Source organism: Odontesthes bonariensis, chromosome 19 (genome assembly GCF_027942865.1).
Source record: "Odontesthes bonariensis isolate fOdoBon6 chromosome 19, fOdoBon6.hap1, whole genome shotgun sequence".
Classification (NCBI taxonomy): Eukaryota; Metazoa; Chordata; class Actinopteri; order Atheriniformes; family Atherinopsidae; genus Odontesthes; species Odontesthes bonariensis.
This window is the reverse complement of record NC_134524.1, coordinates 8,453,957-8,474,511: the sequence shown is the minus strand read 5'-3', so window position 1 is coordinate 8,474,511 and position 20,555 is coordinate 8,453,957. Positions and strand designations below refer to the sequence as shown.

Here is a 20,555-nt window from a genome sequence, read left to right as displayed (position 1 = left end):
CCGGATGTTGTTCCGATTTGGAAGAATTCTCCAGTACGCATGTGGCATACTGTTTCCCATAATGCATTGCACAACAGCAGTCTTGAAACAGTAAAATGGGTCCTGCATCGATATTTAGCTAATATGCGTTTCCCGCCCCAACTTTTTTTATCTAGGCGGGAAATTACCGTACAACAGGCCATGCCAGTACGTACCGGTTTTTCGAAATCAATCAATTTTGTTGTTGTTGTATTACAGCTTTTTATTTTTAATTTATTTGACTGGCGGTTCTTCCTCTCCTACGAGCATTAAAAGCAGAGTTCATTCTTCTGCTTTACTAAACCGGAAAGTGGGGAAAAAAATGCATGCTATGAAATTAATCACTTAGCTATAAGGTTGCATACTACGTGACAGTGATAAGCTGCAGTACATACTGTGTAATACCTAGTATGTGTAGTATGTAGCTGGCGGTTTCGAAAACAGCCCTTGTGAGTACCTCCTAATCCACAAACTGCAAACCTACGATGTAGCATGATTTCTCATTCTAGATTGGAAATAGCTACTTCTCAAATCCACGAGTAGTCATTAAAGCTAGACTTTTAAGCGTAATTTGAGAGGACACAGTACAAACATATCTGCTTGATGATAATCGCGCTTGCTTATTGAACATGTAACGGGAAAACAGGAAAATGCGAAAAACAGGGAAAAAAACAAATGTCTTTTTGGGTAAAGTTGCTGCTAGCAGGTGGTTAGCCTAGCTGAAAGACTAGCATAAACAAAGTTTAGACCGCCTTTATCTGAAGTTAACAAAATGAATCAAGTTCCCCAAGCTAAATAATGAGAATGTTGTAAGTTGTCAAATAAAAAGCATAATTGACAGTTAGTTTTCTTTACAAGCCATTTCTGATTTCAGAAATTTAGGCTCACATCCGGATTAGTCGTTGCTAACTTGCCATATATAAGCCAAAGCTGGGCCGTATTCGTTTTGTGATATTTGGCCCAAATGTGGCATTTACTACATGGGCCAGTTTAGGTTCACATCTGTTTTGTCCGGGCCTAAAGAATGAGTACAGTGCCGGATCGTTGCCTCAAGTGACCCACATCCGCATGCTATCTGGGAACTTGACAAGCTAAGCTAGCTGTTTGTGCCTACTTTCAGTCCTAATGTTAAGCTAAGCAACAAACTGGGAGTAATATCAAAGTGCGTAACTAACTAAAACAATTTCCAAAAATGTTAAGCCGAAATATTTCTCCTCATTATAAATTTAACGACAATATTTATCTTCTTAGGCACAAAGTAGATTTCAAACAGCGTCTGTTCTTTTTATGTCAGCCTAAACAGGCCTCAGCATTAGCTTGAAGAGTAAAACGAGTTTTATGTGAATACTGCAAGGCTTTAATTACCATAATAGAGAGAACAACATGAACTAAATGACCCGCTATATCAGCCTCCAGCAGACACACTTTGCTGTTTACAGAGCTCTGGCTGGCCTGTTGACTTATTACGCTGGGCTTCTGCCGGCCCATAGAAAAATAAACACAGCAGGGTCAACGCTCGGGCAACTGCTGTCAAGGATACATCACGATTCCCGCCAGCAGCCAGAAGTCATGTCGGCGGTGCCAGATCTCGTTCATCTTCCCAGAGGAGATGGCAGCCCGCTCTTCATTCTGCCAAAGGGTGTGCAGCTCTGCGGGAAGAAACAAAAAAAAAATGTTAAAAGAGGCCAGTCTCAAAGTGCTTAGCTCGCTGAAACCTGGCAGCAGGTGTTTTCCACAGCACACCCACAGCTTTTCTGGGTTTGTGATCAAGTTAAAGATACATTTGGCTCACTGCTGCTTTTGTACAGAAGCACTGAGAGCGAGAGGAATGTTTTATTTATTCATAAAAAAATAGTACATTTTATGTTGTTTAGACTGCTTAGTGACCTTTTCGGTCAGCCTATTAACTTATTTTCATCCTTACACCTTTCATTTGAAATCAGGGATTCTTTCAGAAAGCAAGCTAATAATTTTAAGTCCGTAAATCAAGGTAGGGAAGAAATATTTAAGCATGAAATACAACTGCACTGTTCCCATGTGTTTAGATTGTGCATTTAGTCATTCTTTTCTATGACAGTTATTCATTGGTCAGCGATCGTTTTTGGTGTCCTGTTGAAGATTCAGAACAAAAGGGGAAAGGTTTTGCTAAATTTAAACTTCCAAAAGTTTCCAACCACAAGCTTCCTCTATATATTGATCATTGGATGCATGATGTTGCATTGCCTTCTGTGGTATTTCCCATAAAAGCTCATGTGTGTGACTTACTCTCTGCAGAAGTGTCGCCTTGTACGCGCTTCTCTTTTTTGACTGTGTTGTGTCCAAATGAGTTGAAACCACACAAAATGAAACGCTTACGTAATTTAAAAGGAAAAAAAATGCAGGGTTAGGGTAAATTGGAAAATTTTCAGGGATTTTATTCTAATTTTTCCAAACAAATCACTGATAAAGATGAAAATTCTCTAATCTGTCAATAAAAAAATCCCAGTTTATATATAAAAGAGTTAAATCAAGGGCCTGAATGTTGCTTTATGACACAACGCATGGCGTCATAAAGCAGCAGGTAAAGTCGAACTAACCTGTGAAGCCACCGTCTGCGATGTTAAACATGAAGCGCGGCCGCTCGGGAGGCCTCCCGTTGCCTTTGGGCGCCTCCTCTTTGGCTGCTTTGACCTCTTTCACAGCATCCTTTTCACCTTTGACCTCTTCTGTCATTAAGAAAGATAACCAAGGTGTGAATTTGTTTGACAAAGGCGGCTTATTCTTTTTAGAGTTTCAGAAAGGAGGACGAGCACAGTGGTTCGCACCTTTCTTTACATCTGCTGCCTCGGTCTTCTCCTTGGCTTCCATCGTGTCTGTCGTACAGGTTTCCTCTCGCTTTTCCTTCTCCTCGTCGGTCTTCTCTCCTTCTGCAAATCAAACAGACGTAAGTGGCACGGAGCTGTTTTATTTGTTTGTGCATTCATCGTTTGCTTGTCGAATCTGACTTCTTGTTTTTGTTTTTACCAGATTTCTCTTTTTTGACGTCTGCGTCTTGCTTGGATGCGTGTTTTGTCTCCTCTTTACTCTCCTCTTGGACTTTTTTCTCCTCCGTCGTGTCGGCCGAAGCTTCGTTTTTTTCTTTCCTCTCATCCTCTTTCACGTCACTCTCATCCTTGCCTTCGGTTTTTTGGCCGGGTGATGCAGTGAGTGACGTTTCTTTTGTCGAGGGCGACAGCTATAGAGAATAGAAAAACTTGTTGTGACTTACTTTTTCAAAATCAAATCAAATTTATTTATATAGCACATCTCATGTACAAAACAATTAAAAGTGCTTTACATGTAATAAAAGCATTGCAGCAGGGAGTGGAAGAAGCATTAAAAATACATAATCATCTTTATTCAACCTTTTTTGTGAGTAAAACCTTGAAATGTTGGGTTTTAAGTCACTTTTACAGAACAGAGAAACTATACTGGTGGCGTCATAGTTTATTTAGTGCACATTTAGAGCTGTTCATATCAACTTTACATATTCAGGCCCTTTTAACATTGAAAATGCTAAGTTTTAAGAGACGTTTTTATGCTTTGTTATCCTCCAGGCAGCTTCTACTTTAGAATTATTTTCTCATTGTATGACACTAACAGTGTAATTATGCTGAAAGCTTGCCATGCAATTGCAATGTCATGTCTGATTTCCAGCGAAACTGTGAAAGTGAGCAGAAGCTCACTGCCTGACAGGAAGAGAAATAACTGGAATGCATTGGGAATCCTTAAAAAAAACAAAAAACATGTGATTCAGATTAAGACAAATGCGAAAAAGTGTGATTGAAGAGAGGGTTTAAGGCTTAAAAACTTTTAAAAAGAAGATGTTTAATGTCTGGAATAGGTTGCTTTTTGAAGACTTGATCCCACCTCTTCAGCATCTCCAGTTTTGTTGCCATCCACCTCTTTCCCCTCAACCTTCACTTTCTCCTTTTCCAGCAAGGCCTGAGCTTCCTCCTTGTCCACCTTCTCTCCCTCCTTCCCGTTCTTTTCTAGCTTCTCTAACGGAGCAGGGGTCGCTGCATGTGTTCATGAAAGTAAACACATAAGCACAGTACAGTAGGTCAAATTCAACTACAATTTTGCTCGCGCCCCTTTACGTGGAGCGCCCCCTGCTGGACGAGCAGCGTTTATTGTAGGTTACCTGGCTTCGAAGTGCACGGTGTGTTGTTATAGCTGGCTTCAGGGGTGGGCGTGGAGGTCTTCACGGCAGGAGAAGAGGCCCTTGAGGAGGATTTGTCCATGCTTAGCTCGGGCTTGAGCTCTGGAAGGCTCCATCGGCCGTTGATGTGCTCAAACTCTTGGACCTGAACACAGAACGAGAAAGTTTTAAAAGCTGGAAAAAAAAAGTGAAAAAAAAAAAAAAAAAAGAAGCTTGGCACAGACTCCCTTTATCTTTTAACACTTCTTTTAAACACACCGCCCACATGCCCGGTTTGCCTGGCAGATTTTCACACATTCCCTCTGGCACAGAGAGCAGATCATGATGTCTGCAGGTTTAAACAGGTTGGACTCCAGAGTAGCTGCAAGATGTTTGGATGGAGCTGAATAAACTGACAAACTGAAAGTTACAGCAATCCAAACAGCTTTCAGGAAGGGGATTTTGACATTTTATTTAAGCTGTGATTATCTCACAAAGCACAGCAAATGCACTGTTGATCTAACCACCCAATAAATTTTTAATCCTCACGATTTCACAACTCCAGTTCCAAACTCTTAAAAGAGGGACGCCTTGTGAAAAAAACCCAGAATGCAATGATTTGCAAATCTAATTAACCTGAATTTTATTCACAGAATTCGATGGCAGCAACACGTCTCATTTAACTAGTCAGAACTTATTCTTTATATCACTTATAGCTGTTGTTTTGTTACTAATTTTTATATAATTTCTCTCTCTACATATATATATTTCTATGTTTTTAAATTCATTTAAATTATTTTATTTGTTTCTCTTTATATTCTTTAATGTATTTTAATGCTTCTTTCACTCCCTGCTGCAATACTTTTATTTTATGTAAAGCACTTTGAATTGTTTTGTACATGAAATGTGCTATATAAATAAATTTGATTTGATTTGATTTGATATAAATGCAGTTCGTTTATGGCTTTGCACATGATAACAGAACTGTTTAAAATAGCGGTTTCACGTATTTACTGACAGGTGATGAGTTTTAATGTGGAATCAACAGCAACAAGCTGCTCACGTGTGTGGGAAACAATCATTACTGTCTGAAAGCTACAGTGTGTGGTCGTTCATCAGCTTTCTAGCATCTGTATCGGTCGATGTAGATTAATTATTCAGGGTCACACTGAAGACAGACACTGTTCTTTATCAGCTACTTCCATCTGGGGAAGTCAAACCGATGTTTATTCTTGTTTTCGCTTCGCCTCCTCATGTTTGTGCTTCTTAACGAGGTCGATTCACACGCCGCTGCCTGCTCTTGTTCTTGTTTCGTGTCTCTTTAAGTACCTCTCTTCTGAAAGATCCAATCTGCCCAGATTTGTCAAGAATGGAAAAGTGAGAGACGCCCGCTCTTTAAGCTCCTTAAGGTTTGCCAAACTAGGTGCTAGGTGGACATCATGCAGAATGAAGGGTTTCATGTCCCAAACAGATCAGGAGAAGCTGATTCATGCTTTCATCTCCAACAGACTTGACTACTGTAACGGTCTTCTGACTGGACTCCCCCAAAAGAGTCTCAAACAGCTGCAGCTCATTCAGAACGCTGCAGCCCGAGTTTTAACCAGAACAAAGAGATCAAATCACATCACCCCAGTTCTCAGGTCTTTACATCGGCTCCCGGTCAGATACAGAATAGATTTTAAAGTTCTGCTACTCGTCTACAAATCACGGAATGGTTTAGGTCCAGAATACATGAATGACATGCTAGCAGAGTATAAACCCAGCAGAGCTCTGAGATCTGCTGACTCAGGTCAGATAGTGGAGCCCAGAGTTCAAACTGGACCCGGTGAAGCAGCTTTTAGCTGTTATGCTGCACACAACTGGAACAAACTACCAGCAGAACTGAAATCAGCCCCAACTGGAAGCACTTTTAAATCCAGGTTAAAAACATTTCTCTTTCGTTGTGCTTATGGTTGAGTTTATATCTTTCTTTTTCCCCTCTTCTTTGATTGCTTTTAACTGTGTGTTTTAATTTTTACTCTATTTTTTTTTCCTCTTTAAATTGCTTGTTTTTATGCTGCTTTATGCTGTTCTTTTAAATGCCTTGTCTTTATGTAAAGCACATTGAGTTGCCTGTGGTATGAAATGCGCTGTATAAATAAAGATGGCTTGAGAATTTAAATTAAAATTAAAAATCCTGGAGTTTATATGAGGTGTTTACAGGTGGTTTAGAAGCAGTGTCTCCTTTGGGACACAACAGCTATCTTTGATACATAAGATACAACATAGAGAATAAAAAGGAAAAACCCAAAAAAGCATTTATTTTATAGTTTAAATTTGGTTTCAAACTAGCAGCTCAGTCCACACCTGCTCTTACTTTGTATCCCAAAGAACTGAAATGTTCCACCTGTTAAAACTCTGTCTTCATCTTTGCGAGGCCGACGGTTTTGTTCTGACCTTTTTCTTGACAAGCGACATGACACCAATACGGGTGAGGACGGGCTGGCGACATAAGCCTTCCCTGGGGACGCCGTCAGCGAACGTCTCGGCCCCGTCGGCTACCGGCTCGCACAAGTGACGCATAAAGAGTGATACGTACGCTCTGGAAAAGAGGAGGACGGAGACGGGTGAACCCAGTGGAACGGGAGAAAGCTGAACACACCTAACATGAGCTGTTTGTTTGAACTTACTTGAACTCTTTCTCACTTTTTCCCCTGAGGTCTCTAACGAGCCACTGAGAAGAGAAGGCATCCTGAGACGGCATCCCCCAACGCATCACGGCGTTCAGGAAAGCTTTGCGCTGGCGTGTGTTGAAGCCCAGAACCTATAAAAAGGGAAAATTACAGTAAAAATCTGAGAAACTGGCACTGTGAGCGGCCGAAGTAGCTCCGATCTTCTTGAACGTATGAGAAGATTATTATTATCAATTCAGCAAATCTCAAATCAAAGCTTTGTTTTCGTATTCCTGCAGACATCGGTATGATTCTCAAGCCTCCCGGAGCATTTTCCGAATACGTCTTCCTCAGAATGCTAAAATAAACTGGGATGACGCAGGCCATTATAATCACATCCACCATTATCAGGATGATTAATGAGCTTGGAAGGTTCAGAGTTCTTGGAGATATAATTGCTTCGCTGCCAGCTCCTATTTAAGATAACATGTTTTTGGTTAAATTGTTAGAATAATATCCAAGAGGGCCAATTTTGCTTTGAAAGAAAGGCAGACAGATTTTAGCAATTTCACAACAGATAAGCTTAAAGTTGAAGCAGGACGAGTTCCAGAGATGTACAGACCTCAAGGTTGCCTCCGACTCTGGCCAGAAGAGGAGGCAGAGGTTTATCCTTCTCGTTCCTGAGCTGCCGACGTGACTGCCTCCGACCTTTGAGCAGAAAACAGAACGAGTTCACAGAGGAATACTGGCCGTGCGTTGATCAAGATAATGCTTTGGAGTTCTCTTAAATTGTATAGCAAGTAGACTTCAGCGATGCAGAATTAAAGTCTGTAGCAGGAGGCGGATGGAGGTTTGCAGCTTTTTGGCAGTGCAACTGGTGCAGCTCAGCCAGGAAACCGTAACAACTAAATCAACGTCAAACTTTAATTCAACACAGACCCGACAGTGTGTTGGACAACCTTTCATCGTTCATGAGCGGCTCTGGCTGATCTGATTCATCTTTTTCTATCTTTTTCCCCATTCCCCCCCCCCCATCATCTCTTCTTACCCTCTGGCCGATCATCAAAGTCTTCATCCTCCTCCTCGGAGCCCACGGAGTACTCGGACTGGTTATCTGAAATGTCAGCATTCCACTCTGAAACAGCACACGGTGCCTTGTCAATAGGCCTGGCCCATGCACTTCCACTGTCATCGTGTCTATACAAGAGCTATGATATAAAACCCTACTACCATACAACAGGAAAGTTTTATCTTCATTATCTGGATTTTCCTCAGCTTACTTCAGCCTCTCCGCTCCAAACCGGGTCCCTACCTTGGTCTTCCTGTGCGGCGTCATTGTAGTTGACAGGCTTGCGGTTCCTCTTGCCTTTTCCCAGTTTGCTCGCCAGATCCTCTTGCTGCTGCTCGTAGTGATGCCGCAGCAGCTTCTCCCAGTAATCTGGGTCCACGTTCTCCTCCTGTTTGATGATCTCCCGCTCGATCTCCTCGATCTGCAGCGTCAGGTTGGAAAACATGGCGTGACTGAGCAGGTGAGCACAGTGGAAGGTTAAAGTGCAGCACGCTAATGTTGCTACGTGCTAATTGAACTCTTCTGTTGGATCCGAGTACAAACCCATTTCCAGAACAGTTTGAATGCAGGGTCAAATCATTTTCAGCACCCAAACTACAAAAACAGTGGGTTCATTTGTAGAAAGTTTGTAGAAAAGGTGGTTTAACGTTGTGTTGCTGACAGAAAACTGAGAAAAAGCTTGAGAAACCCTCTCCTCTTTGCTCTGGATTCTGTTTTCCACATCACTTCAGTCCATCTTAAATTAGCACAAGGGGCCGAGGAGTTTGAGTAGATGTAGAAACAAACTGTGCCTACGAGTATATTCCTAAACTCGTGCTTTTATTTCCACTACAACATTATGGCTGTTCTTCCTGCAGTGCAGCCTGACAGCCATTCAGTAATGGTTTCCAGCCTTTTCCAGCACGTTCACAGACCTCTCTGGATCCTCTAATGAGATCATTTACAGCAGAAACCCAGAAATACTTTGATTTTGGGAGACAAAATGGTTAAATTATTGAACTGCTCACACAGAGAGGTAAACCCCTCCTCAACTTTACCTCTAAGGAACCCGGCCTTACTGGAATGATCTGTTTGGACCCAATCGAGTTGCTGTGGAGTGCAGCAGAACTAAATGTTCAAACGAATAAAAGTTTGGCAAAACTTCCCGACGAGCACGGCGAGAACTGGCTCTCCGATGAAATGATCTCTGAGCCTTTTACTGACTAAAGATCCAACAGAGCTAAAGATCAAGTGACAACTGACTGTATGGAGGACTGAAAGAATTCTCTTTGACCCGCTGCAGGGCTCAGAGTTTTCACTCAAGCCGAATCAATTTGTCATCGAAACATTTGTTCTTTCTCTGAATATGTAACTTTCCAGGCCAAGAAGTCTAAACCTTTTGAGCAAGATGCCTCCAAAATGACAGGAACACCACCTACAGCCTCATACCTCGGCCTCAGCAGACTGGGATACAAAATGAAAAACCATGTGTCCCTATTTTATACACTAGAAACACACTGATGTGTGTGTGAAAGCCTTGCAGAGTTCACAGTTACAGTTCTTCCTTAAATAGCAGCAGTCTGAGACCAAATGTGGGTGAATATTTAGTCGCGGCTTCCAGTTGTGATGTTAGAATAATGATATGATGATGTAGATGTTTGATCTCACACAAGATAAAAAGAGATAAAACCTTTAGTTTCTGTTAGTGTAATGAGAATTTACAAATTTCCATGTAGTTTTATTTCTGTGCTCACATCAGCCCCCTTTCTTTTCTCTCTCCATCTTTCTCAGACAAGAAATGGAGAGATTGGCTGTGTTCGAAACCGCATACTTCTCCTACTACTCCTACTACTCATACTAACTTTAACTTTTTTTTAAGTTCCCGGATGCATACTAGATTCTCCGAAATGTTGGGTATGCATAATGAGGCTACTACTCATACTCAAACTACCCAAGATGCAACGTAACGTGACGTCGCCGATCGTCATTTCCTGTCAAAACGTCAGTTTCAAGCTAGCTACAACGAGGGTAGGTTCACTTCCTGTTTTCAGAACAAAAGCACCAATTGTATGGTAATGGCTTTCCCTATGATTAAAGGCAACGGGTATTTTATTTTGTGAAAATAACCGGAAGTGCGTTGCTCACTGCGGCTAGCTTTAGTAGCGCCGAATTCGTGGGAACAAAATTGTAAATAGCCGGTATTTTGTCAGATTTTCAACACGTTGGGGATCTAAACGACTACTTTCTCGCCTGAAAATGTTTCAAATGTTGCTAAAGTTTACAGAGTTTAGAGCTTAAGTGAAATCAGCTTCAGGCCGGCTGATTTCGGCTCGGGCAGGAGCGAAATGCATTGTGGGTAAACGCTCTGCATACTGTCTGATCGATGAGTATGTAGTATGTAGTATGCAGTATGCAGTATGTAGTATGCAGTATGTAGTATGCAGTATGTAGTATGCAGTTTCGAACACAGCCATTGTGACCTTTGTGATTGTGATCACGCCCAAACAGGTTCGCCAGCACCCGATGAGGTCGGTGTAAATTCAAAGTGCAGAAATGTGACTACATGTTGGTTTATCCTCTGCGTCTCACCTTGTCCTCCTCTCGGACCATGTACCGGGCCACTTTAAAGGAGCTGAGGTACTCGTTCATGTTCTGGACGTCCGAGTCGTCCGTGGCGTCTTGGCTTCGGTCGAGCAGCCTCTCAATGGCGGTGCTGTCGTAATGAATGACGTTGCCTTCGTCCTCAGCTTTATCCCCTGAATTGTTCTTCATACCTGCCAAGACAGTTAAAATTGAGGGTATCTGACAAAATACTTTCATTCAACCACGTTATCACAGCTTGTGTGACTTCGACATCGGACTATAACCGCATTCACCTTCTCTTTCGTCCTTGAAGAGCTCCTCCGTTCCAAACTTGAGGATATCGTCCAGCTCCTGCTTACTCATGGAGCCGGCCTTGGATCCCAAACCTGGCCGCACAACCAGGTGGGTCAGCATCATCTTCCTCTTGGCGACTTGGGTGATACGTTCCTCCACGCTGGCTCGCGTCACAAAGCGGTAGATCATCACCTTATTGGCCTGTCCGATGCGGTGAGCTCGACTGAATGCCTGAGAACGCAGAAAAAGGACGGTTGGAGCTTTGATGCCAAACCAAAGTCTTTAAAGGAGTCTTTCCTCTATACAAAAGCCGGTCGAGCAGCACCTGTATGTCGTTGTGAGGGTTCCAGTCAGAGTCAAAAATGACGACGGTGTCCGCTGTGGCCAAGTTGATGCCTAAACCTCCCGCTCTGGTGGAGAGCAAGAAGCAAAACTGACAAGCGCCGGGAGCTGGAGACAGAGGGCAATAAAGTGTCAGAAACTGGGAGACAAAATGCCAACGAGCCACGAAATGCAGACAGTTTCAGTGTTGTAGGAGCCCACAGAACAACTTTAACCTGGGGTAAGATTCAAATCTGGAATATTTACAGTTTGTAATAGCTTACAAACAAGAAGAAGTAAAAACCACCGACTCAAGCATCACTTCAGCTGGTTGTTTCCCTTTCTAAAGATCATTCTTAGTTTCATTTTACAGCTGGAAACACAGTGAGTGTGTAGAGAAAAAGGGGATTTGTACAGAAACCACCAGCCAGGTGTCACGGAGTGTGTGAAGTGGTCCAGTTTTCCCACAGGAATTAATTTTACCCTGAAAACACAACTTCTTCTACATCCCTATTAAACTTTCCTCGCGGTTCTAATGTCTCGCTGAGTTTTAACGTTAGCATTTAGAGTGCCCGAGGCAGCAGAGCTCCAGGGGATGCACTGCTCACCCATAAATAGGATTACCCATCATATATACGATCTGATGGCATTTATGGCAACAAATGCTTCACTGTGTTTGTAATATCTAACATGAAAACGAGCACAGTATCTGATCCAGGCAGCATCCGTTCACAGCCTACCGACGCATACATCTGCTCAGCTGTGGAAGCCAAAAATCCAAAGCACAATGCAGTATTACTGCAGTATTTTCTATTTAAAGGGATAGTTCGCCTCTTTTGACATGAAGCTGTATGACATCTCATATTAGCAATATCATTTATGAACATTTTCTTACCCCCTGCTGCGTCCTGTGAGCCGAGTTCCAGCCTCGTTTTGGCGTTGACGAAGGTAGTCCGGCTAGTTGGCTGTGGCCACAAAAATAAAGCGTTTTGCTTCTCAAAACAATATGCGTTCAAAAGAGTAATACATTTGCATCACAAAGTCGTTCTCCAGGAAAAAGTTAGACTTCACAATCGCTTGGCTCTATTTTCTCTCCCTTCGTATCACTGCCTGCTGTGTAGACCCTGCAGACCGAAGTGCAGACCTAGCAGCAAACACCGTAACAGGTGCGGCTATCGCTAGGTAGCTGTACGCATTGATATGAAGGGAGAGAAAATAGTGCCAAGCTCTGACTTTTTCCTGGAGAACGATTTTGTGATGCGAATGTATTACTCTTTTGAACGCATATTGTTTTGAGAAGGAAAACTCTTTATTTTTGTGACCCCAGCCAACTAGCCGGACTACTTTCGTCAACGCCAAAACTCAGCTGGAACTCGGCTCACAGGACGCAGCAGGGGGTAAGAAGATGTTCATAAATGATATTGCTAATATGGGATGTCATACAGCTTCATGTCAAAAGAGGCGAACTATCCCTTTAAGAGTAGCACCTGTTCTTTAGACTTTTAGAGGAGTGGATGTGTGGTGATGTGACTCTAATCTCACCGTTGAATCGGTCGATGGCCTCCTGTCTCAGGGCTCCTGTGATGCCTCCATCGATTCTCTCATACTTGTAGCCCTCGTGGTCCAGAAAATCCTCCAGTAAGTCCAGCATTTTGGTCATCTACAAACGGAGGAAACAGAGAGACGCTGCTCATGTGTTTCATTCTCGATCACACATGCATCTGCAAAGCCAGCGTCAGGTGCTTTATGTGCTTTACTTCGCCTAACCATGCAATATGAGTGTGTCTGTACAAGTATGTACCTGTGAGAAGACCAGGACTCGGTGTCCCTGCTCTTTCAGTTTCCTCAGCATCTTCTGCAACAGCATCAGTTTCCCAGAGGCCCTAGTGAGGGCCGACCCCTCATACGCACCGCTGGGTGTTTTCTGGGCTTCCTACAGACACACAAGTAATACTACAAGGTGAACAGGGATGCCCTAATCTCGCAACATGGAACAAACTAATCTGGACCTAGAATTACCACCACGAGACACACTGACCAAAAGCAAACACAAACTGACCACTTAGAAACAAAAGGAGTTGTAAAAATTATCCCAAAAAGACAAAAAAGTGGGCATATGGGGACACAAAATGACAACAAAGAGATTATAAATCACTGACAAAACATGGCCATAAAAGTGACAATGGGCCACTAATAAACTCAAAATTACTAAAAAAAAGACACAAAAAGGCCATTCAGATGCCAGGAAACGATAACAGGTAACATTAATTATAGATGGAAAACTATAGCAGTATGTACTACATACTTAGGTTTTCACTGTCCAAATCCCACAAGGTTCATATAAGACGGTTTAAATGTTTAAATAATTTCATCTTATTTAACTTGTACTTTTTACTGCTTGTCCCTTTGAGAGCTGCCAAACTAAGTTCAACTTTGATTATAATAAAGTCTAAAAAAGGATCACTACCCCACGTTACCACATGGTGTCACTGTGCAGCAGTTCAGGATAAAATCAAAGCAAATCATGTGAGGAAAAGTCAAAGCTTAAACTTTATATGCGATTAAATGAGGGTGAATCACTTTAATTTAATTTATCTGAATAGGAAGTGCATGTGTGTTCATTTGTTCTCACCATGGAGGCGACAGGGAAGAGGTAGGGATGATTGCAGCACTTCTTCAGGTCCATCATGATGTTGAGCAGAGAGACCTGGTTTCCTCCGCCTTTCGAGTTCAGAGCCTCAAAGTTCTTGGTCAGAATCAGCTTGTAGTACTTCCTGTATTTAAAAGAAGAAACACCTGGGATTAGAATCAGTGCTGCAACGATTCAATCATCATTTCAAGTGGATGAAGATCATGATAAACTGCCTTCTTTCTCTAGTCTCTGCTCCTCACTGTTCAGTTTTAAATGGTAACAACAGACACGTCGTATTTCTGACATTCAGGGAACTAATCATCGGATATGGATCATATTTACAGTTCAACTGCCTACTGCAAAGTTAAGTATGAAGAAAGCAACGAATCCCTTTAATCTGAGACAAAAAATGGGGCTTTTGATCAATGCTACGACTTCATCGACACTATTATACACAAAATATCTTCACATAACTCAAATAATCACAGCTAATTAACCACAGATCATACAAATCCGTGCTTTTAAGGGAACGGGATGGCCTCTGGGTGTCTTCGCAGTAGCAGTTAAACATACAGCAGCTGACTGACTGGATACAGAAAAGGCAGTCAGCTGTTTTATGGTATTTTCTGATGTCTTGCATCTATATTTGTCGGCATCGTACTTCTGCATGGGGCTCAGCTCCACCCTGACAATCAGCTCGGTCTTGGCGGGCATGTTCTTAAAGACGTCGGCCTTCAGCCTCCGCAGCATGTGAGGCCCCAGCAGATCGTGGAGCTTCTTGATCTGGTCCTCCTTGGATATGTCGGCGAACTCCTCCAGGAAGCCCTCAAGGTTACTGCACAGAGGGAGGGGGGACAAGGGGGAGAAACTGGTGAAAATCTGTCTATATCAGATAAATAAGGTCTTCTAATTTTAATCCTAATCGAAATAAAAACATTATTTGGTGTGTGTGTTAGACAGGAAAGTCGTACTTGAAGCGATTGGGTGTGAGAAAGTTGAGCAGGTGAAAAAGCTCCTCCAGGTTGTTCTGGAGCGGAGTTCCTGTCAGCAACAGCTTGTAGTCGATCTTGTAGTCGTTCAGACGCCTGAAAAACTAAAAAAAAAAGACAAAAAAAAAGAAGCCTGAGCTCAACTTAATAAACTTTAATATCATTTCTCCGATTAGGATGGATTAAAAGGCAGTGCTACATCAGAAAAAATTAATGTCCTATAAGGAGTTCTTCAGAAGGTGTTATCAAAGTTTTTCTCATTTTCAGTCCAGTCCTTGTATCTGAACATTTTTTGATAATTTTGAGCTTTTGTTTTGTTTTGTTTTTTGTCTATTTATCAAGCCATTCAACACTGACCTATGAATCATTCAAGCATAAACAAAGGGCTCCTAACTCAAGGAATGAACCATTGTCTACACATAAAAGACAACTTAGCAAAGAACTATTGTAAGATAAGATAACACAGCAGTTTGACAGACAGAAAATAGGATTTCTGCAGCAACAAGGTGATTCCCAAAGAGCTATCAGCTGAAAACTTGGCATATCTCAGCATGGTGTGCAGTGTGTCCTTAAAACATTTGAGGAAACTGGACAAGTGGAGGACAAAAGAAGAAGTGTCAGGCCTAAAGAACTATCTGCAGCAGATGAACAGGATCTGAAAGGGATGTCCTTAAGAAAGAGGAAAAAATCCAGCAAAGACCTGACACAGGAGCTGAGAGATGCATCTGGACCTTCAGCTGATACATCTGCTGTTGGCCCAAGCCTCATCAGAAATGGGCTCCATGGAAGGGTGGCTGTCAAGAAGCCGTTCTTAAGGAAGGGAAACAGGAAGTAAAGGCTGAGCTGTGCCAAAGGACACAAGAAGTGGGCTGAAAATCAGTGGCAGCAGGTCTGATGGAGGGATGAATCCTCCCCAGAGCCCGGAGCTCAACATTACTGAAGCAGTGTGGGATCATGTTGGCAGAGAACGGAACAAAAGGCAGCCCACATCCAAAGAAGAGCTTTGGGATGTCCTTCAAGAAGCCTGGAGAACTAAAAATGAGGGATGATGCTGCAGTACACTGTCAAGAAAACTGTTATCAGTCACATTATTGTTTGGATACGACAAAGTAAATTAGGAGACAAGTGTTTTGTTTTTATTTAGAAATAGCTCCCAAATAAATATTTAGTGCATCATATAGAGATAAAGTACGTTCACACAGAATGCCGCCACAGTACCTTGGACTGGTTGTTCTTTAGGCGGTGAGCCTCATCCACCACCAGACAGGCCCAGTCGATCGACTTCAGCGCCGTCTGGTCAATGGTCACCAACTCATAGGAGGTCAGCAGCACGTGGAATTTAATCGTAGCCTCTCGCTGCAGGAAGAGAAACAAGAGAAAGGATGTAATGTTGTTGTTTTTCTACATTATGGTGACTGCTTTCTGCCTCCTCACCCTCAGTTTAAAGGTCTTCTTTCCCCCTTTGATGGCTGTGTCGTCGAAAGAGAACTCGTTCTCTCTGATGATGGCTCGGCTGTCTTTGTCTCCCGTGTACGTCAGCACGTAGAAGTCGGGCGCCCACATCTCAAATTCTCTCTCCCAGTTGATGATGGTGGAGAGGGGGGCGCTGACCAGGAATGGACCCTTAGTGTGACCCTGAGGGGAAACAGGGGCAGACGCTGCGTGACTCTGCGATGCTTCGCGCGGTCGTCATGCGACAAAGACAGAAAAAGGCGCGGCACCTCTTTGAAAAGGGAATAGAGGAAGACGATGGTCTGGATGGTTTTGCCCAGGCCCATCTCATCTGCCAGGATGGTGTCAGTGCCCTGAGACCAGGAAAACCGAAGCCAGTTGAGGCCCTCCAGCTGGTACAGATGCAGCGTGCCGCCCGTCGATGTAACAAAGTCCGGCTGCTCCTCGTATTTTATTGTCGGCTGGAGCAACAAAACGAGGACGTGACATGAAACTGTCATCTTAAATAAGTTCTTGGAGGTTTAAGTATCAATACTGTAACTTCCAGTAAAAATCACAACAATCACTTCATAAATGGAGTAGTTTATAAAGAGGTAAAGAAGTTGAAGTGCTGGTTTTTGGGCTTCAGGCATGGGCTGGAGTTGGGGTTATAAAGACCAGCCAGACAAGACTAAATTATTGTGACCGCCATGTTTAAAAATCCAGAGCCAGTGAAGCATTTAGACTAACTAATTCAAGACAAAACATTCAGAAACTGAGCTGCAAAGTTGAAGCGAAGTTGAAGCAGCAGCGTCAGCACATCTTCCGGCTGTTTAATGTTTTACATCAGTTGCATATGTTAACGCTGCAGAGAGCCGCATTAACAACCTGAATCAGCTGCATTTTTAAACAGTGTCTGCAGCTACATTTATAACACTGTCGGGTGTTTTACTAAAATCAGCGAGCGTTTTAAATCCAGTTTGTATCGATGTGCATTAATACCTGTTAAAACAGCGTAAATAGACTGGACTGGACGTATAAAGACATCTGTTTGCAGGGGAAATTAGACAGATTTAGTCAAATGTTGTTGTTTTTGAGAGGATAAATTGTTTCCCTGCACTGTGGTCCTCTACAGATGTTGACAGTACACCGGAGGGAGAGTCAAACATGTGTTGGAAAGAGGTTTAAAGTGGCGTGGCTTTGTTGTGGTTGTGGAAAATCCCAACTTGGAACTGGCTGTGGCACCAGCACTGGAACAATTAGGGTCGAAAAAGGAGTATAAAACTGCAAATATGTGCATAAAGAGGACTCTGCTGCTCAAAATATCTACAAAATGTACAAGATGCACCTTAAGAACAACTGAGCATTTGAGCTGAGGTTGCTGTTTTGCTGAGCACGCAGTACACAGGTAGTGTAAAAAGTAAATAAAATACATTAGACAGTTGACCTGGAATGAGTTCAACTTTACAGAAACTAAAGCTCACATCTGTGGCTGGTAATGCAGGAGACTCTTCTTCATCCTCCTCATTCTTGCTCCTCATCTTTTTGGGTTTGTCTGGGTCTTCTTTCATGATGGCATCCCTGTTAAAAGGCAACACATGGACTTATCTGACATCCTCTGAGTGTTTAGGACCCTCCTCTTCTCCATATTAAAGTCCTACCTGTGTCTCCAGTAGCTGGCCTTGTAGATAGCAAAGTCGGGGATCTCCATGTCGTCTCTCTCCCAGGTGCACTGGTCGTAGGTCAGGTCTCTCCACTTCACCAGGTAGTGGTAAATCCCCTTCTTATCCACACTGGCAGGGGGGGGGGGGGGGGGGGGGGGCAGATGCTGGAGAGTGAGCGGTGATACAAACCCTCAGATGTTATCAGATGTGCAGCCGCTTACCTGTGGTTGATGATGCGGTGAATCATCATCCACTCGGGCTTGATGCCGTATTTGTAGTATTTGTCGTCCAGGATGGCGTACTCGGGGTCTTTGGCCCTCCTCTTCTCGCTCTTTCCCACTCCGTTCTCGTCCTCCCCGCCCGAGCCGTAATCCAGGCTGGGAGGCTCGTCCATGTCCGTCTTCCTCTGGTAGTTTCTATACATCACCGAGTGGAAGATCTCCAGCTAAAAGTTGAAAAAAAAAAAAAATGTTGCGGTGTGTAATCTTCAAGATATCTACCATCTAATGGTTGACAGATGGTGTATTTATTTTTAATAGGACTGGGCGAGTTAACTCTTTATTATCGCGTTACCTCGTTAATTATTTAACGCCGATAAATATTTTATTGCGCATTAACACAAGTTTTATTTATTTATTTATTTTTTATTTTAAAAATAAATAAAAAAAATTTGGGGCTTTTGTGCCTTTAATGGATAGGAAAGTTCAGAGAGACAGGAAGCAGGGGGCAGAGAGAGGGGGAACAACACGCAGCACAGGGCCGTCCGATGCGGGACTCGAACCGGGGTTCAAGCCACTACGCCACGGTCCACGGACCACCCCTGTTTTATTATTTATTTTATTATTGAACAATTTTGTTGCTCACAGGCTTTTATTCTGTAAAAGTCTGCTGCTGTCTGCTGCGGAACCGGAAAAGAAAGTAATCGGTGGATCCACCAAACATAGAGAAGGGTACGGAACTTTTACTCGGCCATTTTCATTTTAAAGTTCTTCCAGTCGGTGGAGTCGACAGAACCAAAGTCATCTGTAAACACTGCCAAGTTGAATTGTCTTCTCACCGTAGTAGTTCCAGTCTAAAATATCACTTAAAGGCAAAACACACAACTGATAGCAGCAAGTCATTCAAGGAAACAGACAGTGGAGCGAGGCTTCTACATAAAAACTACAGAAAGATGCTGATGTTAAAAGTGTGTTTGCACAACAAATGTTATGGCACTTTCATTCATATGGCAGCACATTTAAAATAAAACTAAATGCTAAAAGCTATACACTACTTTTGAATTAATTTTGGGATTTTGCGTACAAATGTGATTAATCGTGATTAATCAGGGAAATCATGTGATTAATTATATTAAACATTTTAATCATTGCCCAGCCCTAATTTTTAATAAAGATTTTCAGAAGTCCAAAGAGGAAAAAAACTCATTAATACGTACAACTTTAGGTTCTTTTCTGATTTGTTCCCTACGTCTCACCTGCAGCTCAGTGATCCAGGTGCAGTGCCAATACGACTGCCCGGTCAGCTTCACAAAGAACTCCCTCTCAGCCCTGCCCTTCATGGGTGGAGGTGGAGGGGCATCGGGTGGCGCGTCAGGGGGCGGAGGAACAGGAATGGGCGGCGGAGGATCGCCCCATCGCCAGTGGAGGATCTTCTGGACGCGTCCCTTGATGGGCGGACACTGGAGGGAGAAAACATTTACAAATCAGGCACAAATATGAGACCTGATTCAAATAAGTCGATTAAATGATGTATAACAAACAAAGTGCAGAATCGGATACTGACCGTGCATCGTGGACACAACCACTCTCCGTTGGGGATCTCAGGCAGAGGCGGGTTTAGACAGTGAATGTGGTAGGAGGACGTGCACGTGTCACAGCACAGCAGTTCACCTCCATCTTTGCACACCCGACAGAACTCCATGTGGTCGTCATCTTCCTCCTCCCCGCCGGTGGGGACCCCCACCCCCACCTCTGTTATCACCCTGTCCTCGCTGTCCTCCTCAAAGTCATCAAACTCTTCGTCTTTCGCTTCCCACTGGATTCCCTCTTTTTCCTGGAGAAGCATAAACAAAAAATAAAACATTTAACTGGAAAATCCTGAATACATCAAATGAGCAAGGTGCCATGTGGCTGTTTTGTTGCCTTTATTTGAGGTTGGCAGTCTTAAACATGTATGTGACTGTGAGACACGAGATGAGCAGGAGGAGGACTTGGGAGTATGAAGTGACTGTGAAGTATGGGGGTTCATATTAAAAACAGATCACTGCTCCGGGTGAACCTTTCCTGGGTGAATAAAGGTTAAAAAAAACAAAGACCTTCCCGATTTCCACAACACCTCATTTATATCTGCGCTCCATTGTCCCAGAGCAGCAATGGCTGTCATGGTGAATTGATATGAATGATTATCGGTAACACGAGTGTATCCAGGGGTTAATGTGGACCAGGTCAGCTCTGCTTACATTCATTCTTCAGTGTCAGCAGAGAAAAAGCTCAATTGCTGGACTTAACAATCCAAACAAAGACTAAAATGAGCTATTGCTCATGTCACACTGGAAAAAAATGCCCCTCCAAAAATAAGTAAGAAAAACAACAAATACAAGACTTTTTTGCTTGAAATAAGCAAAAAAAATCTGCCAATGGAACTAGTGAAAATCGGCTTGTCAAGATTTCTTGAAATAAGATGTGATATTTGGGACTTTTGAGATAAAAGTGATCTTGAAATTAGCTTAAAAACCTCTTTAAATTTAAAAAAAAAAAGCTTGTTTC

The 20,555-nt window shown here is 42.8% G+C and overlaps 1 protein-coding gene across 2 annotated transcripts in view; it reads right to left on the bottom strand.

Moving 5' to 3' along the window:
• chd3 (chromodomain helicase DNA binding protein 3) overlaps window positions 1-20,555 on the bottom strand; it is a 47,927-nt gene that overhangs the window by 15,256 nt on the left and 12,116 nt on the right. Inside the window, exons 9-35 of one of the 2 annotated variants that reach the window (XM_075450711.1) lie at window positions 19,573-19,842; window positions 19,265-19,468; window positions 18,012-18,235; window positions 17,788-17,919; window positions 17,611-17,707; window positions 16,417-16,608; window positions 16,130-16,330; window positions 15,914-16,051; window positions 14,678-14,799; window positions 14,368-14,541; window positions 13,707-13,848; window positions 12,876-13,007; window positions 12,617-12,734; window positions 11,079-11,203; window positions 10,753-10,984; window positions 10,466-10,650; window positions 8,141-8,318; window positions 7,877-7,942; window positions 7,451-7,536; window positions 6,847-6,980; window positions 6,614-6,758; window positions 4,181-4,343; window positions 3,907-4,055; window positions 3,022-3,232; window positions 2,823-2,924; window positions 2,595-2,723; window positions 1,559-1,667 (exon numbers count right to left, since the gene is read on the bottom strand). In XM_075450711.1, coding sequence (XP_075306826.1) covers window positions 1,559-1,667; window positions 2,595-2,723; window positions 2,823-2,924; window positions 3,022-3,232; window positions 3,907-4,055; window positions 4,181-4,343; window positions 6,614-6,758; window positions 6,847-6,980; window positions 7,451-7,536; window positions 7,877-7,942; window positions 8,141-8,318; window positions 10,466-10,650; window positions 10,753-10,984; window positions 11,079-11,203; window positions 12,617-12,734; window positions 12,876-13,007; window positions 13,707-13,848; window positions 14,368-14,541; window positions 14,678-14,799; window positions 15,914-16,051; window positions 16,130-16,330; window positions 16,417-16,608; window positions 17,611-17,707; window positions 17,788-17,919; window positions 18,012-18,235; window positions 19,265-19,468; window positions 19,573-19,842 — 4,160 coding nt within the window. Of the gene's footprint in view, window positions 1-1,558; window positions 1,668-2,594; window positions 2,724-2,822; window positions 2,925-3,021; window positions 3,233-3,906; window positions 4,056-4,180; window positions 4,344-6,613; window positions 6,759-6,846; window positions 6,981-7,450; window positions 7,537-7,876; window positions 7,964-8,140; window positions 8,319-10,465; window positions 10,651-10,752; window positions 10,985-11,078; window positions 11,204-12,616; window positions 12,735-12,875; window positions 13,008-13,706; window positions 13,849-14,367; window positions 14,542-14,677; window positions 14,800-15,913; window positions 16,052-16,129; window positions 16,331-16,416; window positions 16,609-17,610; window positions 17,708-17,787; window positions 17,920-18,011; window positions 18,236-19,264; window positions 19,469-19,572; window positions 19,843-20,555 lie in introns of both variants that reach the window. The other variant, XM_075450710.1, reaches the window with a different exon arrangement.